This window comes from Mesoplodon densirostris, chromosome 3 (assembly GCF_025265405.1).
Source record: "Mesoplodon densirostris isolate mMesDen1 chromosome 3, mMesDen1 primary haplotype, whole genome shotgun sequence".
Taxonomy (NCBI): domain Eukaryota; kingdom Metazoa; phylum Chordata; class Mammalia; order Artiodactyla; family Ziphiidae; genus Mesoplodon; species Mesoplodon densirostris.
This window is the reverse complement of record NC_082663.1, coordinates 43,541,137-43,561,305: the sequence shown is the minus strand read 5'-3', so window position 1 is coordinate 43,561,305 and position 20,169 is coordinate 43,541,137. Positions and strand designations below refer to the sequence as shown.

General features: G+C 39.4%; 1 protein-coding gene across 1 annotated transcript in view; it reads left to right on the top strand.

The window, feature by feature from the left end:
• Nucleotides 1–20,169, top strand: part of CDC20B (cell division cycle 20B) — a 68,808-nt gene that overhangs the window by 25,396 nt on the left and 23,243 nt on the right. Inside the window, exons 4-5 of the mRNA XM_060091698.1 lie at nucleotides 3,780–3,910; nucleotides 6,691–6,784. Coding sequence (XP_059947681.1) covers nucleotides 3,780–3,910; nucleotides 6,691–6,784 — 225 coding nt within the window. The remainder of the gene's footprint in view (nucleotides 1–3,779; nucleotides 3,911–6,690; nucleotides 6,785–20,169) is intronic.

The window sequence follows — 20,169 nt, the reverse complement described above, 5'->3', positions numbered from 1 at the left end:
TTAAATGTGTCTCTGAGATTTGCATTGGTAGATTATTGCTTTTGTAAATATTTTAAGTATGTATAAATATATGTATACATACATATGTATACACACAAATATGTTTCTCTTATGTTTTGTAAAGTATAGAGTTTTTGATGACTTTGGTAAGATTCCTTGTCTACAAAGTCAGGAAAAAGATGTATTAGTAATGAAATAATTAGGTATGAAATAGGAGAAGAAAAAGATGAAAACAAGAGAGGATGAGTGGAAGAGAAAGAAAAGTAAGGAAGATGAGAGAGATGGAGAGTAGAGAGGAGGCAGAGAGAGAGAGGAGGAATAAGAAGAAGAAAGAAGAGAAGAGATGGGGGGAGTGGAGGGAAACAAGAAGAGAGGGAAAGAGGGAAGAGGGAAGCAAAGAGAAGGAAAGATGAGAGTGGGACAGTCTAATGCCTGCCTGGGACAGAGATGGGGAATGGGCACCAAAGCTGTGATCTGGTGGGCAAGGATCCAGGATTAACCTGTCAAAGCTTTGAAACACAAGCTCTCCTTCTAAAATATGTCTCATATTAGCACAACTTTAAAAAATTTTTTCCCAGCTTTATTGAGATTTATTTATTTTGGCTGTGCTGGGTCTTTGTTGTGGCATGGGTTGTGGCATGTGGACTCTTAGTTGTGCCATGCATGCAGGATCTAGTTCCCGGACCAGGGATCAAACCCGGACCCCCTGCATTGGAAGTGTGGAGTCTTACCCACTGGACCACCAGGGAAGTCCCAGTTGAGAAATAATTGACATATAATACTGTGTGGGTTTAAGGTGTATGACATGATGACACAATGCACTTATGTATTGCAAAATGATTACCACAGTAGAGTTAGTTAACATTGCCATCACGTCACATAATTACCATTTTTTTGTGGTGAGAACATTTAAGATCTATTCTCTTAGCAGTTTTCAAGTATATAATACAGTATTGTTAACAATAATCATCATGTTATACATTAGATCCCCAGAGTTTATTCATTTTCTAATGGGAAATTTGTGCCCTTTGACTGACACCTCCCCATTTTCCCCACCCACTAGCCCCTGGCAACCACCATTCTACTCTCTCTTTCTCTGAGTACGGCTTTTTTAGACTCCAGGTATAAGTGAGATCATACAGTATTTGTCTTTCTCTGCCTGACTTATTTCACTTAGCATAATGCCTTCAAGGTCTATCCATGTTGTTGAAAATGGCAGGATTTCCTCCTTTCTCATGGCTGAATAATATTTCATTGTATGTTTATGTACCCCATCTTCTTTGTCCATCTGTTGATGAACACTTAGGTTGTTTCCATATCTTGGCTACAGTGGATATCTCTTCAAGATCCTATTTTCATTTCCTTTGGATAAATACCCAGAAGTGGAATTGCTGGATCATTGCTGATCGTTCTATTTTTACTTTTCTGAGGAACCTCCATGCCGTTTTCCATAGTGACTGCATGAATTTACATTCCCACCAATAGGAGCACAACCTTTTTTATTCCCATCCTTCAGAAGCAAAACTTGACACTTAGGGATTTAATTTCTGTTCTTCCTTTTTAAAATCCTAGGCAATGTAATTCATTGTCTTATCAGTATGTTTAAGACAAATGGTAACTTACTGCCACTCTTTTCTCAATGGCATTAGACACAGTGAAGCACCATAGTCCTGCAGATGGAAAGGGAGCTCAAATCATTTTTTTTGTTGTTAGGTAAGAAGTGGATTTATTTAGAGAGAAACACACTCCACAGACAGAGTGTGGGCCATCTCAGAGGTGAGAAAGACCTCAAATCATTTTTAAGCCAATGAAATTTTCCTGTAATAGTAAGTATCAACACAGAAAATAGCTGATTGAAACAGTAGGAGATAAAGGGTTGTAAGAAAGGTCATTCTTATGGCTATCTTCTGAAAGATGTTTTAATTGAGGGGTAATTTTAATGCTGATTGTATCAGAGGAATTTCTGGCTAAAATTAAGGGCTCCCTTTTCCTTCATAGTTCCTTAATGAATTAATTATTTTCAAATAAAGCATTGCATGAGAAATTCAGAATTCTAAGAGAGATTATCAGTCAAAATAATTTTACAAGAAAGTATATTTCATTTTCTATTAAGTTAATACTGCATATTAATCGGAAACATTGGTTTCTCAGTGTTTTGCTGGTGGGGTTTCTTTCTTTTTGTTCCAGAAGGGTGAACACTGAAAACCCTCCCATCCTAAAAGGGATGTTTGCAGAGAGATTCATTTGCAGTCATGCTCTGTGGACAAAACCTGAGAGGTCCCGGATTCCTTAGGCTGGTGGACCTGACCTCTTTGTTGATAACTGGGCTGATTGTCAGTACTAGCATCCAACTGCAACGTTTTCTTTCTCATTTGAGGTTCAGAGAGCCGGCTTCTCCTCCTCTTTACTTGTCTACAAATAAGACAAAACAAGGATGCATAATTTTGCAAGACAAAGAGTAAGATCTAAAACGTTGCAGAAGGGGCTTCCCTGGTGGCACAGTGGTTGAGAATCCGCCTGCCAATGCAGGGGACACGGGTTCAATCCCTGGTCCGGGAAGATCCCACATGCCGCGGGGCAACTAAGCCTGTGCTCCACAACTACTGAGCCCTCAAGCCACAAGTACTGAGCCTGTGTGCTGCAACTACTGAAGCCCGCGTGCCTAGAGCCCGTGCTCCACAACAAGGGAAGCCACTGCAATGAGAAGTCCGTGCACCACAACGAAGAGTAAACCCCCCCTTGCCGCAGCTAGAGAAAGCCCGCGCACAGCAAGGAAGACCCAGCACAGCCATAAATAAATAAATAAATAAATAAAATACATTAAAATAAAAAAGAAATGCCTTTAAAAAAACCAAAACTTTGCAGAACATTTCATGTTTTCATCCCTCTTTCCTCCTTGGAATTAGATTTTGGATTCCTCCTTCCTCTTAGACTTTGGATAGCCCAGAAATTGAGGTGTTGGGCTCTAGGAACATTAGTGACAGTTTATCTAGCACACATTTGTCCAAATGAAGAAGGGATTGTCATATCGCAAAAGGCCAAGATACTTAATCTAGTGGTCCCTCGGTTCCGCTGATGAACAAGTGATATAGCAGATATTTAGCTTTAGAAGATGACTTGTCAAAGTTTTCAGTGCAGTTAAGTATGGTAAAGGGCTTTCTCAGTCTTGAGAAGAGAATAGAAATGGACAATAACAATGCAAATAACATTGACTCTTCCATGACTGTAACTTAGAAAGTATTTTACTAAAGTCATCTCAAACTAGCTTTACATCTTTGTGCAATAGGAAGAGGGAGAGGCAAAGTGATTTGCTTCTGATCATGTAGTGAACGTCAATGATTGGAAGGCAGGCATCCCATAGTGATTTCCTGGCAGGATGATCACAGCCTGGGCAAACCAGGTACGCTTTGCTCCATCATTTTAAACTATTGAACTGTTTGTATCCATTCTTCAAATCTGCAAATGTGTCCTTTCCAGGCAGACATAAAGCATTTCTGCTGCTGCTGCTGTTGGGGTCAGGTCTTTAATCTTAGCATTTCCTCCTGGTTTTGGAAGACATTGAGGCACTTTCTTACCCAGTGTTCACTTATGAACCCAGTGCTCTGAATAGGCCCTGTGCCGCCCTCTCTACCCCACTCCACCCAGGATTTTGCAGAGACCAGGGCCTGTATCTTCACGTTCTGTTCTATGGTACATGCCAAGGGCTGACCTCCAACTAAAGATTTAAAAGATTATATTGTTTTAAAAACCAAATTCAAAGCTAAATGTTTTTCTGGCAGGACCCTACAAAGAGCCACTGAAGACCCCGGGCAAAGGAAGTTTTGAAACAAATAGCTCTGATCTCCATTTTTGCAAGGCACCTCATGCACTGGACGGAGGCAAGAGGAAAACTGTTGCCTCAAAAGACCAGGTAGGTAAAGAGAGAAAACTGAAGATCTCACATCTTGAGAAGCTCAGACAACTGAGTCCTAAATGTGAGGTAAGAGCTGGCTTAGCTGCTATGACAAATCAATAAGAAAATGATGGGTTCCTAATAGAAAAAAATGAGTCTGTGTAGGACATGAAAAGAGGCATTTCCAAAAAGAAATAGAATACCTGGCAAATACACAAAAAAAGTGTTTAATTAGCATCAGTTAAAAAAGTGAAAATGAGACTAACCATCAAAATGGTAAAGACTAAAAATAGAATAAAATTATACGTACTATGGTATGTTTCCTCTCAGCCAAAAGTTCCCTTGTACAATCATTTCCCAACTATTTGGAAAGAATGTGGTGACTTGGTCTGCCCTTTGGGGTCTCTCAGGATCAGTTTGACTCTTCGTCTATAAGATGGTCTTTTAAATATTTCCCTTATGACTCTGTTGTTGTTGTTTTTTAGTTTCTCTACTAAGTTAATTTAATTCTTTTAAGTATCTTATTTATTATGGTTTTAAGATCATAGGAGTCTGCCCTAAATCCTCGGTGTACATTAAATATCAGTAGCATGTTTTTAGGTTTATCAAATCCCATGAAGAGCCTCTGAAGGAATCAATGTTTCATTTAGAAAACTTTGAACTAGGAATGTCATAAATTCTCAATTTAGGCAAAGTTACTCATTGAGTGTGTGCTTCCTGTGTTTGGCATATATATCTTGCTGGAGGAACAATAAAATATTGTGAATGTAAAATTTAATTATTTGAACTCATATGCAGTTGGAAACAAATGTTATTAGAGCAGGTCTTTTGCTGGGTGCTTATTGTTGGGTAAGGGTTTGGGGTGGGTGGATGGCCAAGGGGTTCTATTGAGGTAACTATGGGTGCTGTTGAGCTCATGCCCAGGCCTGGCTATTAACACCACTGTCCTTTCCACCCTCTAGTGCTGTTTGGAGTTTTTACTGCCCTGGCCATCACGACTCCCCTTTTCCTTCCCCTTGTGCTGTCTGGTAACTCGTGGCAGCAAAGTTGGTGGCTCTGTCTGTGGGGTCACAGTGGTGTTGGCAAGTTACTATTGTTATAGCAAGTGTTATCCAGCCAGAACATCATCCCAGCATCACTGAAGAATCTGGGCAGGGAATAATGGAAGTCTTTTTACTACTTTATGTAGAGTATTTGTTGTCATGACTAATGGGAAGTCAAACATCAGCAAGAATGGTGCAGATATAAAGTGAGGTCTTTTATCTTGACAGTAAACGTGTGTCTTCATGTGGTCCTCAGAGATCATCTGGAGGGTGTTTCCGCAGTGAGACCTGCATAACTCTAGAGACTTCAGAATCCTCATATCCAGTTGGCTGTATGCCAAGTTGCTCATTAAAGTATTGGGTTGGCCAAAAAGTTCGTTTGGGTTTTTCCATAAGATCGTACAGGAAACCCCGAATGAACTTCTTGGCCAACCCAATAATAAGTGGATCTCACCTAGGGAAGAGTACCCCTGGGTATATCGAGCAGAAGCACACTATCTGGGCAATGCCTTGGTCAGCTTTGAGGTAACTATGGGATTCTGAAGAAGTGAATCTGTGAAGAGTTACATTGAGCTACTGGCCAGCAGGTCATTGTAGGAATGTTATTTTAAACCACTGCTTCTCAAATGGGGGCTACTTTGCTCCCCAGGGCACATCTGACAAAGTCTGAAGACATTTTTGATGATCACAACCAGGGTTAGGTATCTAGTAGACCACAATAATGCATTACCTGCCAATAGTTCTGAAGTTGTGAAACCCTGCTTTATAATTAATTGTTCTACTTTGAATACCTAAAAATCCATGATTCTTTGACTGGCAATGCCTATTATGTGACACAATATCTGGGAAGAACACCAAAATATCAAAATGATGCTCAGCAGAGAGACTTCTCTCTGAATTATGGTGATCCAGTGATTAAATGTATTGTTGTGAAAGAGATAAAAGAGAATCTTCTCTGTTTTAACTATTTACTATTATATTTCTAGAATAAGTACTTTTTTTCCCTTTTTACTAATTTGCCCATCTGTTTTTGATTGAAGTTGGAAGTAAGAACATCAGGAGTGCTCTTTATATACTGGCCCAGAGAGATAGCAATCAGATTTTTGTGCTCATGGAAATTTAGGCAATTTACTTAAGCTCTCTCTGACTTGATATTCCCAGTTCTCATGGGTAAAGGTGTTAGTGGAAAAGGACCTTTAAGATAATAAGTTTAATCCCAACATATTACAGATGAGGAAAATTGAAGTCCAGAGAAAATCTCAGTAACAGACTGAGAGACCATCTCTGGGTTGAATGCTGAGAGGCACCCCTTGAAATAAATCTTTCTTGAGGAAAGCATTCTTACTAATACTCAACTTTATTGTTTTGAGGAGGTCTTTTAATTTCAGAGAGTACTATAAATATGACATATCAGTTCTTGCAGGCTTTGGTGATGTCACTGGCATATGGTTGGTTTGTGGGCTAAAAGGATTTTTAGGACAGAAGAATAAAAGAGGATTTTATTGTAGCTGAGTGATACCCTCCCTCTGGAGTTGTTGGGGAGATAAGAAATAATATAGCAGTAAAACGTTCAGCACTGTATTTATTACACAGTGGTTAGCTAATAAATAATGACAATTATTCTAGTTTTGGTTTCGGTGATGTGTAGCCTTTGAACTTCGTAGTGAATTAGCAGTTTTAATTCTATACCATGAAACACATCTGAGATGTACACATATGTTTCTGAATAAGTAATCTCTTTGTGTCTGTTTTCAGAAATGCTTAAACCAGCTATTATCAACCCAGAAAGTGGCTCAGCAGGTTAATGGGAAAATGCAGCTGTGCGAGCAATCCCAATGCATTTGGAAAGGTATGGGCCAAAGATTTTCTGTTTGTCCTTCTTTCCTACCCTCCTCTCTCCCTGCCTCCTTCATTTCTTCCTTATCTTAAAATATTTTATTTTTATATTTATTAGAACAAACTCAACATAATTGTAAAATGTAGATAATTCTCGTGATCCTCTGTCTTAACCATCCTTACCAACACTTCCCATTTCCCAGAGGCAACCACCCTTAGCTCTTCCAGCTATGCCCCGTGCTATTTACATTTATGTTCTAAATAATAAGTGTAAACGGCTTTTTTTTACAATTTTAGACTTTATCACAAATTTCTAGCATAGTAAGAACTTAGCTCTCCTCCTGTTTCATTCACCTCCCTTAGTCTATTTATATTACACTTTTAAAGAGTAAAATTAGTATTTAACGTTTACATCATATTACTATAAAACTATTATTTCCTGTCAAGCCAAATAGTGTACTATAACTATGCCTCTTTTCTAGTATAACCTTTTTTTCCTAGACTTAAAAAGTTGCTTTATATTTTCACTTATTAGATACCTGTGAAATTATGAATGTTTTCCTTAAATGCTCCTATGTCTTGTTCCACAGCCATCAATAACATTTTCCACATACCCACCCACATCAGTTCTTGTTTTCCTTGGTGGCCTCCTACCCAGAGCCTGCTGAACACGCTGCTCTCTTGGCCAGTCCCACAGTTGTGATTCTGGGATTTCTCTTCTCTGATGTTAGATCCGCTATTTCCTGGCAGCCATGTTGTGCTCTTTCTGGGTTTGCTGGTCTGAAAGTGTGCTTACTCTACTTTTACACTTGATTCATAGTTTTATTTTTTTTTTCAATTCTTTTTTTTTTCCTTTTTTTATTTAATTTTTTGCTTTATAACAAATTTAATCAGTTATACATATACATATGTTTCCATATCCCCTCCCTTTTGCGTCTCCCTCCCACCCTCCCTATCCCACCCCTACAGGCAGTCACAAAGCACCGAGCTGATCTCCCTGTGCTATGCGGCTGCTTCCCACTAGCTATCTACCTTACGTTTGGTAGTGTATATATGTCCATGCCGCTCTTTCACTTTGTCACAGCTTACCCTTCCCCTTCCCCATATCCTCAAGTCCATTCTCTAGTAGGTCTGTGTCTTTATTCCTGTCTTACCCCTATGTTCTTCATGACATTTTTTTTTCTTAAATTCCATATATATGTGTTAGCATACAGTATTTGTCTTTCTCTTTCTGACTTACTTCACTCTGTATGACAGACTCTAGGTCCATCCACCTCATTACAAATAGCTCAATTTCATTTCTTTTTATGGCTGAGTAATATTCCATTGTATATATGTGCCACATCTTCTTTATCCATTCATCCGATGATGGACACTTAGGTTGTTTCCATCTCCGGGCTATTGTAAATAGGGCTGCTATGAACATTTTGGTACATGTCTCTTTTTGAATTATGGTTTTCTCAGGGTATATGCCCAGTAGTGGGATTGCTGGGTCATATGGTAGTTCTATTTGTAGTTTTTTAAGGAACCTCCATACCGTTCTCCATAGCGGCTGTACCAATTCACATTCCCACCAGCAGTGCAAGAGTGTTCCCTTTCCTCCACACCCTCTCCAGCATTTATTGTTTCTAGATTTTTTGATGATGGCCATTCTGACTGGTGTGAGATGATATCTCATTGTAGTTTTGATTTGCATTTCTCTAATGAGTAAAGATGTTGAGCATCCTTTCATGTGTTTGTTGGCAGTCTGTATATCTTCTGTGGAGAAATGTCTATTTAGGTCTTCTGCCCATTTTTGGATTGGGTTGTTTGTTTTTTTGTTATTGAGCTGCATGAGCTGCTTATAAATTTTGGAGATCAATCCTTTGTCAGTTGCTTCATTTGCAAATATTTTCTCCCATTCTAAGGGTTGTCTTTTGGTCTTGTTTATGGTTTCCTTTTCTGTGCAAAAGCTTTTAAGTTTCATTAGGTCCCATGTGTTTATTTTTGTCTTTATTTCCATTTCTCTAGGAGGTGGGTCAAAAAGGATCTTGCTGTGATTTATGTCATAGAGTGTTCTGCCTATGTTTTCCTCTAAGAGTTTGATAGTGTCTGGCCTTACATTTAGGTCTTTAATCCATTTGGAGCTTATTTTTGTGTATGGTGTTAGGGAGTGATCTAATCTCATACTTTTACATGTCCCTATCCAGTTTTCCCAGCACCACTTATTGAAGAGACTGTCCTTTCTCCACTGTACATTCCTGCCTCCTTTATCAAAGATAAGGTGACCATATGTCCGTGGGTTTAACTCTGGGCTTTCTAGCCTGTTCCATTGATCTAACTTTCTGTTTTTGTGCCAGTACCATACTGTCTTTTTTTTTTTTTTTTGCGGTATGCGGGCCTCTCACTGTTGTGGCCTCCCCCGTTGCAGAGCACAGGCTCCGGACGCGCAGGCTCCGGACGCGCAGGCTCAGCGGCCATGGCTCACGGGCCCAGCTGCTCCGCGGCATATGGGATCCTCCCAGACCGGGGCACGAACCCGTATCCCCTGCATCGGCAGGCGGACTCTCAACCATTTGCGCCACCAGGGAGGCCCCATACTGTCTTGATTACTGTAGCTTTGTAGTATAGTCTGAAGTCAGGGAGCCTGATTCCTCCAGCTCCATTTTTCGTTCTCAAGATTGCTTTGGCTATTCGGGGTCTTTTGTGTTTCCATACAAATTGTGAAATTTTTTGCTCTAGTTCTGTGAAAAATGCCAGGGGTAGTTTGATAGGGATTGCATTGAATCTGTAGATTGCTTTGGGTAGTAGAGTCATTTTCACAATGTTGATTCTTCCAATCCAAGAACATGGTACATCTCTCCATCTATTTGTATCATCTTTAATTTCTTTCATCAGTGTCTTATAATTTTCTGCATACAGGTCTTTTGTCTCCTTAGGTAGGTTTATTCCTAGATATTTTATTCTTTTTGTTGCAATGGTAAATGGGAGTGTTTCCTTGATTTCACTTTCAGATTTTTCATCATTAGTATATAGGAATGCCAGAGATTTCTGTGCATTAATTTTGTATCCTGCAACTTTACCAAATTCATTGATTAACTCTAGTAGTTTTCTGGTAGCCTCTTTAGGATTCTCTATGTATAGTATCATGTCATCTGCAAACAGTGACAGCTTTACTTCTTCTTTTCCAATTTGGATTCCTTTTATTTCCTTTTCTTCTCTGATTGCTGTGGCTAAAACTTCCAAAACTAGGTTGAATAAGAGTGGTGAGAGTGGGCAACCTTGTCTTGTTCCTGATCTTAGTGGGAATGGTTTCAGTTTTTCACCATTGAGGACGATGCTGGCTGTGGGTTTGTCATATATGGCCTTTATTATGTTGAGGAAAGTTCCCTCTATGCTTACTTTCTGCAGCGTTTTTATCATAAATGGGTGTTGAATTTTGTCGAAAGCTTTCTCTGCATCTATTGAGATGATCATATGGTTTTTCTCCTTCAATTTGTTAATATGGTGTATCATGTTGATTGATTTGCGTATATTGAAGAATCCTTGCATTCCTGGAATAAACCCCACTTGATCATGGTGTATGATCCTTTTAATGTGCTGTTGGATTCTGTTTGCTAGTATTTTGTTGAGGATTTTTGCATCTATGTTCATCAGTGATATTGGCCTGTAGTTTTCTTTCTTTGTGACATCCTTGTCTGGTTTTGGTATCAAGGTGATGGTGGCCTCGTAGAATGAGTTTGTGAGTGTTCCTCCCTCTGCTATATTTTGGAAGAGTTTCAGAAGGATAGGTGTTAGCTCTTCTCTAAATGCTTGATAGAATTCGCCTGTGAAGCCATCTGGTCCTGGGCTTTTGTTTGTTGGAAGATTTTTTATCACAGTTTCAATTTCAGTGCTTGTGATTGGTCTGTTCATATTTTCTATTTCTTCCTGATTCAGTCTTGGCAGGTTGTGCATTTCTAAGAATTTGTCCATTTCTTCCAGGTTGTCCATTTTATTGGCATAGAGTTGCTTATAGTAATCTCTCATGATCTTTTGTATTTCTGCAGTGTCAGTTGTTACTTCTCCTTTTTCATTTCTAATTCTATTGATTTGAGTCTTCTCCCTTTTTTTCTTGATGAGTCTGGCTAATGGTTTATCAATTTTGTTTATCTTCTCAAAGAACCAGCTTTTAGTTTTATTGATCTTTGCTATCATTTCCTTCATTTCTTTTTCATTTATTTCTGATCTGATCTTTATGATTTCTTTCCTTCTGCTAACTTTGGGATGTTTTTGTTCTTCTTTCTCTAATTGCTTTAGGTGCAAGGTTAGGTTGTTTATTCGAGATGTTTCCTGTTTCTTAAGGTGGGATTGTATTGCTATAAACTTCCCTCTTAGAACTGCTTTTGCTGCATCCCATAGGTTTTGGGTCATCATGTCTCCATTGTCATTTGTTTCTAGGTATTTTTAAATTTCCTCTTTGATTTCTTCAGTGATCACTTCGTTATTAAGTAGTGTATTGTTTAGCCTCCATGTGTTTGTATTTTTTACAGCTCTTTTCCTGTAATTGATATCTAGTCTCATAGCATTGTGGTCGGAAAAGATACTTGATACAATTTCAATTTTCTTAAATTTACCAAGGCTTGACTTGTGACCCAAGATATGATCTATCCTGGAGAATGTTCCATGAGCACTTGAGAAAAATGTGTATTCTGTTGTTTTTGGATGGAATGTCCTATAAATATCAATTAAGTCCATCTTGTTTAATGTATCATTTAAAGCTTGTGTTTCCTTATTTATTTTCATTTTGGATGATCTGTCCATTGGTGAAAGTGGGGTGTTAAAGTCCCCTACTATGAGTGTGTTACTGTTGATTTCTCCTTTTATGGCTGTTAGTATTTGCCTTATGTATTGAGGTGCTCCTATGTTTGGTGCATAAATATTTACAATTGTTATATCTTCTTCTTGGATCGATCCCTTGATCATTATGTAGTGTTCTTCTTTGTCTCTTCTAGTAGTCTTTATTTTAAAGTCTATTTTGTCTGATATGAGAATTTCTACTCCAGCTTTCTTTTGGTTTCCATTTGCATGGAATATCTTTTTCCATCCCCTTACTTTCAGTCTGTATGTGTCTCTAGGTCTGAAGTGGGTCTCTTGTAGACAGCATATATATGGGTCTTGTTTTTGTATCCATTCAGCCAATCTGTATCTTTTGGTGGGAGCATTTAGTCCATTTACATTTAAGGTAATTATCGATATGTATGTTCCTATTCCCATTTTCTTAATTGTTTTGGGTTCGTTATTGTCGGTCTTTTACTTCTGTTGTGTTTCTTGCCTAGAGAAGTTCCTTTAGCATTTGTTGTAAAGCTGGTTTGGTGGTGCTGAACTCTCTCAGCTTTTGCTTGTCTGTAAACGTTTTAATTCCTCCATCAAATCTGAATGAGATCCTTGCTGGGTAGAGTAATCTTGGTTGCAGTTTTTTCTCCTTCATCACTTTAATTATGTCCTGCCACTCCCTTCTGGCTTGTAGAGTTTCTGCTGAGAGATCAGCTGTTATCCTGATGGGGATTCCCTTGTGTGTTATTTGTTGTTTTTGCCTTGCTGCTTTTAATATGATTTCTTTGTGTTTAATTTTTGACAGTTTGATTAATATGTGTCTTGGTGTATTTCTCCTTGGATTTATTCTGTATGGGACTCTCTGTGCCTCCTGGACTTGATTAACTATTTCCTTTCCCATATTAGGGAAGTTTTCAACTATAATCTCTTCAAATATTTTCTCAGTCCCTTTCTTTTTCTCTTCTTCTTCTGGAACCCCTATAATTCGAATGTTGGTGCGTTTAATGTTGTCCCAGAGGTCTCTGAGACTGTCCTCTGTTCTTTTCATTCTTTTTTCTTTATTTTGCTCTGCAGCAGTTATTTCCACTATTTTATCTTCCACCTCACTTATCCGTTCTTCTGCCTCAGTTATTCTGCTATTGATCCCATCTAGAGTATTTTTTATTTCATTTATTGAGTTTTTAATCGATGCTTGATTCATCTTTAGTTCTTCTAGGTCCTTGTTAACTGTTTCTTGCATTTTGTCTATTCTATTTCCAAGATTTTGGATCTGGGAAATAGAATCTTGGATCATCTTTACCATCATTATTCTGAATTCTTTTTCAGGTAGACTGCCTATTACCTCTTCATTTGTTAGATCTGGTGGGTTTTTATCTTGCTCCTTCTCCTGCTGTGTGTTTTTCTGTCTTCTCATTTTGCTTATGTTACTGTGTTTGGGGTCTCCTTTTTGCAGGCTGCAGGTTCGTAGTTCCCGTTGTTTTTGGTGTCTGTCCCCAGTGGCTAAGGTTGGTTTAGTGGGTTGTGTAGGATTCCTGGTGGAGGGGACTAGTGCCTGTGTTCTGGTGGATGAGGCTGGATCTTGTCTTTCTGGTGGGCAGGTCCACGTCTGGTGGTGTGTTTTGGGGTGTCTGCGGACTTTTTATGATTTTAGGCCACCTCTCTGCTAATGGGTAGCGTTGTGTTCCTGTCTTGCTAGTTGTTTGGCTTAGGGCGTCCAGCACTGTAGCTTGCTGGTCGTTGAGTGAAGCTGGGTGCCGGTGTTGAGATGGAGATCTCTGGAAGATTTTTGCCGTTTGATATTATGTGGAGCTGGGAGGTCTCTTGTGGACCAGTGTCCTGAAGTTGGCTCTCCCACCTCAGAGGCACAGCACTGATTCCTCGCTCCTCAATTTGGGATGATTTGTTGTCTATTCATGTATTCCACAGATGCAGGGTACATCAAGTTGATTGTGGAGCTTTAATCCGCTGCTTCTGAGGCTGCTGGGAGAGGTTTCCCTTTCTCTTCTTTGTTCTCACAGCTCCTGGGTCTCAGCTTTGGATTTGGCCCCGCCTCTGCGTGTAGGTCACCGGAGGGCGTCTGTTCTTCGCTCAGACAGGACAGGGTTAAAGGAGCAGCCTCTTCGGGGACTCTGGCTCACTCAGGCCGGGCGGGAGGGAGGGGCACGGAGTGCGGGGCGAGCCTGCAGCGGCAGAGGTCGGCGTGACGTTGCACTAGCCCGAGGCGCGCCGTGCGTTCTCCCAGGGAAGCCGCCCCTGGATCCCGGGACCCCGGCAGTGGCGGGCTGCACAGGCTCCCGGAAGGGCGGTGTGGACAGTGACCTGCGCTCGCACACAGGCTTCTTGGCGGCGGCAGCAGCAGCCCCAGCGTCCCACGCCCGTCACTGGGCTCCGCACTTTCAGTCGAGACTCGCGCCCGTCTGTGGAGCCCCTTTAAGCAGCGCTCTTAATCCCCTCTCCTCGCGCACCAGGAAACCAAGAGGGAAGAAAAAGTCTCTTGCCTCTTCGGCAGCTCCAGAGTTTTCCCGGACTCCCTCCCGGCTAGCTGTGGCACATTAGCCCCCTTCAGGCTGAGTTCTCGCCGCCAGCCCCCGTCCTCTGCCTGCGCTCTGACCGAAGCCCGAGCCTCAGCTTCCTGCGCTGCGCGCCCCGGCGGGCGAGCAGACAAGCCTCTCGGGCTGGTGAGTGCCGCTCGGCACCGATCCTCTGTGTGGGGATCTCTCCGCTTTGCCCTACCCAGGTATGTGGGGAGTTTCTTGCCTTTTGGGAGGTCTGGGGTCTTCTGCCAGCGTTCAGTAGGTGTTCTGTAGGAGTTGTTCCACGTGTAGCTGTATTTCTGGTGTATCCGTGGGGAGGAAGGTGATCTCCTGATTCATAGTTTGGCTGGCTACAGATTCTAGTTTCACTCAGAATTTTGTGAAAAAATGTATTGCTTTATTGTTTTCTAGCATCCACTGTTGCTGCTGAGAAGTTATATGATGTTGTGACTTCCTGTCCTTTGTATGCCACCTGCTTTTTCTCTCTGAATGCACATAGAAAAATTTCTTATCATTAGTGTTTTAAAATTTCATGATGATAAATCTTCGTGTAGAATAAAAAAAAAAAAACCTCTTTATAACTGACAAGCCCACTGGTGGATCTTTTCAGTCTTGGAGACCTATGTCTTTTAATTCTTGGAAAGTTTCTTGAAATATTTTTTAGTAATTTCTTCACCTTTGTTTCTTTTTTCTTTCTTTCTGAAATGTTGACCATAATTGTTGGTCCTTCTGGATTAGTTCTCTTATTTTCTTCTATTCTATTTTTCATCTCACTTTTTCTTCTACTTTGTAGGTGGTTACCGCATTCTGTCCACTAGCCTTGCGATTAAATTTTTTATTTTGGCTATCCTAGTTTTAATTTTAAAGTTTCGTAGACACTGTCAGGCCTCTCTTTCTCTCTCTTTCACTCTCTCTCTCCCCTATACCCCTCCCTCCCTCCCTCCCTTCCTTCCTTCCTTCCTTCCTTCCTTCTCTCTTTCTCTCTTTCCAGCATCCTGTTCATGCTTCATGTATATACTATTTTCTCTTATTTCTCTGAAAAAATTTCCCATACAGTTTTGGAAGGATTGCTGTTCTTCCTGAATTGTCTTTCTTTGCTTAGCTCCTCCCACAGTAGTTTTGGTTTCCCTCTTTCAAAGTGAAGAAAGCTTCAGTAAAGCTTCCTGAAATGTGTGGTGTTCTGGAAATAGTACTAAGGTAAAGAACTGTGACCTGCCAAATTCACTATGACAATTTTCACTCTATCTGTTTTTGCTGGTGCTCTTGAGTTGAGGTTGTCATTTTTTGGTTTATTCAGGGAGTAAACATCTGGTTTCTTTTGACATGTGCACTTGTGTGTGTGTACAGGGTGTTTGTGTGTGTGTGTGTGTGTGTGTGTGTGTGTGAACTTGACAGTCTTATAACCAAACTCATCTCATTCTAAACCTTCCCTGTGCCTCTGAGCCCTGACCCCTTGTGGGGTTTCTGCAAGACAAATCAGCTTGCTTCTCTTCACCATGCCCCCTCTATAGGCACTTGAGGGTCATTTCTTATGTTCCTACTGGTCAGTTATCAAACCTTTATTAATTTTGCAGAAAATTACTGTAATGTCTTCTTACTGCTATTTCACTCCCATACTCTTTGTTCTTATATCTTCACACCTTAAAAAAGTCATTTGCTGTCATTCTAGTGAGGTTGAAAATAGGAGGCAGAGGAAATACACTTATGTGGCCATTCTTCTGACTTGACTTGCAAGTCTGTTGCTCTGCTTTAGATAGATGACTTTGGTGGCAGCACTGAGGAAGGTTTGAAGGGGTGGGCTGTTGGAAGCAGAGTCTAACTGAAAGGAATGTTCTATGAAGGTCTCTGTTCTTAATTCTTTTAAGGGGATTTAAAGTGTGAAACAGATTCCACATAAGCCAGGTAACTACTCTTAGGCAAGTGGGTCACTGGGACAAATTTTATCCAGGTGCTGTGCATATAAAGTATTTCTTCATACCTCACCCATATTTGCTAAGACTCTGAAACCTCACAGTAGGCTCCTCCTGTGACTTGTAAGTATACCTATTGGGGCCAAAGCTGGTAGAAATCTTTGGGTGGTGATGTCATGTGTGCATCAGGGCGACTCTGCAGCCATACAGTGGGGAGATATTGCTACTGTGGCAGTTTCTAGAAAGTCCTCCTTCCATGCTGCATTTAGTGCTCCTGAAGTCAAATTTACCCTGCACCCTACGTGTTCTCCTTCCTACTTCCTCTTTCCATCTTGGAAGTCTTTGTGTCATTCATGAGATTGTTATCATGGTTGGAAAATAATTCATTAGGAGCCTAGCTCTGTGAGAGAAACTTAAGAGAACTAGTGGTTCAACTCATAAATGCCAAGGAAACTTGCCTGTTAAATTTCCCTCTGGGATAAGATAACTTTGTGCATGTGTATTTTTCATGCCTCTGTTTCCCAGGAGTATAAAAGGGACAAAAACAGAGTTAGATGCATAAAAATAGGCACAACAAGTTTAAGGCCTGCTGAACATTCTTTTGGGAGATTTGGGAATGTACAGTTGGATGAATGAGTGAAACTTATCCTTTACTTCTTTATTCTTAGAGTTATAATTTCTTAAAAGCAAAGTAAAATATCTGGGGACACGTCTTACCTTAGCTCTCCCATTTCTTCTGATCTGATCAGCAACAAGTTTGTGTTTCTGTAACATGCTGAAGATTTGATGTAGAATAGAAATTGTATATTCTATAAAGGCAGAAAGAATGTACCTGTATTATCTTGTTATCCTAGGAGATCTATCTATCTCTATGTATCTATGTATTTATCTATCTGTCTACAATCTATCCATCCATCCATCCTATTTTTTAGAGAAGTTTTGAGTTCACAGCAAAATTGACCAGAAAATACAGAGAGTTCTCCTATATCCCTGCCCCAACACATGCACAACTTCCCCTGCTACCAACATCCCACACTAGAATAGTACATTTGTTATCATCAATGAACGTACATTGACACTCTGTTATTGCCCAAAGTCCATAGTTTACATTAGGGTTCACTCTTGGTGTTGTATATTCTATGGATTTTGACAAATGTGTAATGACACATAGCCACCGTTATAACAGCATGTAGAGTAGTTTCACTGTTCTAAAAATCCTTTGTACTTCACGTATTCATCTCTCCCTCCTCCCCTAACCCTGGCAAACTTTTCACTGTATCCATAGTTTTGCCTTTCCTAGAATGTCATTTAGTTGGAACGATACAGCGTGTAGCCTTTTCAGATTGGCTTCTTCCATTTAGTAATATGCGTTTAAGTGTCCTCCATGTCTTCTCATGGCTTCATAGCTCATTTCTTTTTAGCGTTAAATGATATTCTATTGTCTGGATGTACCACAGTTTATTTATCCATTCACCTATTCAAAGACATCTTGATTGCTTCCACGTTTTGGCAATTACGAATAAAGCTGCTATAAACATCTGTGTGAAGGTTTCTCTGTGGACATAAGCTTTCTACTCACTTGGGTAAATACCAAGGAGTGCGTTTTCTGGATTGTATGATAAGAGCATATTTAGTTTCATATGAAACCTCCAAACTGTCTTCCAAAGTGGCTGTACCATTTTGCATTCCCACCAGCAATGAATGAAAGCCCCTGTTCCACATCCTTGCCAGAATTTGGTGTTTGTCAGTGTTTTGGATTTTGGCCATTCTAACAGATGTGCAGTGGTGTCTCCTTATTGTTTTAACTTGCAATTCTCTAATGAAATATGATGTTGAACATATTTTCTTATGCTTATTTGCCATCTTCTTTGGTGAGGTGTCCAGATCTTTTGCCCATTTTTAAATTGAGTTTTTTGTTTTCTTATTGTTGAGGTTTAAGAGTTTCTTTGTATGTTTTGGATAACAGTCCTTTATCACATATGTCTTTTGCAAATATTTTTTCTCAGTCTGTGGTTTATCTTCTCATTCTTTAGACATGTCTTTTGCAGAGCAGAAGTTTCTAATTTTAATGAAGTCCAGCATATCAGTGATTTCTTTCATGGATCATGCTTTTGGTGTTGTATTTAAAAAGTTACTGCCAGGGAATTCCCTGGCAGTCTAGTGAATTAGGACTCGGTGCTTTCACTGCCATGGGCCCGGGTTCAATCCCTGGTCGGGGAACAAAGATCCTGTAAGCTGTGTGGTGTGGCCAAAAAAAAAAAAAAAAAAAAAAAAAAAAAAAGTCACTGCCCAAACCAAGGACATCTAGATTTTCTCCTGTGTTATTTTCTAGGAGTTTTATAGCTTTGTGTTTTACTTTTAGGTCCACAATCCATTGTGAGTTAATTTTTGAGAAGGGTATAAGGTCTGTGTTTAGATACATTTTTTAAAATTGAAGTATAGTTGATTTACAACATTGTGTTAGTTTCAGATGTACAGCAAAGTGATTTGATTATTTTTTTCCCCAGATTGCGTGTGGACGTCCAGTTGTTCCAACACCATTTGTTGAAAAAACTAACTTTTCTCCATTGTATTGCCTTTGCTCCTTTGTCAAAGATCCGTTGACTGTATTTGTGGGGCTCTATTTCTGGGCTCTCTATTCTGTTCCATTGATCTATTTGTTCTTTTGCCAATACTACACTGTCTTGATTACTGTAGCTTTTTAGTGAGTCTTAAAGTCAGATAGTGTAGGTCCTTCAGCTTGGTTCTTCTCCTTCAATATTGTGTTGACTTTTCTCCATATACGCTTTAAAATCAGCTTGTCAGTGTCCACAAAATAACTTGTTGGGATTTAAACTGGTATAGCACTGAATCTATAAATCAAGGTGGAAAGAGCTAACATGTTAATAATACCGAGTCTTTTTATCCATGTATTTGGAATATGTCTTCATTTACTCAGCTTTTCTTTGATTAGAGTTTTGTAGTTTTCCTCATATAGATCTTGTACATATTTTGTTAGATTTATACCTAAGTTTTTCATTTTTGAGGTACTTATATAAATGGTATTGTGCTTTTAATTTTAAATTCCAATTGCTTATTGCTAGTATATAAGAAAGCAGTTGACTTTTGTATATTAATCTTATATCTTTCTATAATCACTCATTAGTTCCAGGAGTTTTTTGTTGATTCTTTGGGTATTGCTTTTTTTTTTTAATATAGAACATTATGTTATCTTCAGGTGTGCAATGTAATGATATATTTGTATATATTGCAAAATGATCACCACAATAAGTTTAGTTTACAACTGTCACCAGATATATTTACAGAATTTTTTTCTTGTGTTGAGAACTTTTAAGATCTACTTTTTAAGCAACTTTCAAAGATGCCATACATGCTGTACATTAAATTCTCATGACATTTATTTTGTAACTGGAAGTTTGTACTTGATTTTTTTTTTGAACCTTTATCAGCAGTGCTTGAGTATGTATTTCTAGTAACCTTGTAGTTCTGCCCACAACTGCAGGTTTTCATAGTTAACGTTGCAACTATGAGTAACACTCTGGCTTCTTGGTATAGCATTGTGAAGCTCTCATTCTTTTATTAGAAGCCATGTGGTTGTAGGACCACAAGTTACCTGGGTGGGCTCATTTCCTGTTGATCACGTCATTCTCAGTTTGATTACAAGCCAAGTGGTTGGAAAGATGAAAAGACAGTGGCTTGTGGTTTAGTCTTAGTGGGGTCATTTGATGAGAAGTAAAACTGAGCACAATATATAACCTTGAATTCAGATAGTCATGGGTAACACTAGCCAAAAGTAACTCTGTGTGCTCTGGTACAGAAACAGTGAGAGAAAGAGCCAAAGTCAATGACTCAACAGTCTTATTGACAAAGACTCAGAGTAGGGCTTAGGTCTATTAGATAATTGTTGATGTTATAGATACATGGATATGTGAACATTACTTTGGTTTTAAAATCTTAAGTGACGGAATAAATATTCAAAGCATGATGTAGTGTCTCTGTGTGCTCCCCACAAAATCTGTCATTACATTTAGGCCTGGTATTCATGTGCTTTTTATTAGAAAATGTCATTGAATATTTTTTAAAAAATTGTTTAAATTAATACTGAAGTCTTTTTCTTCCTTTCCTCCCCCTGAAACTTATAATTCAATTTTATCATGATG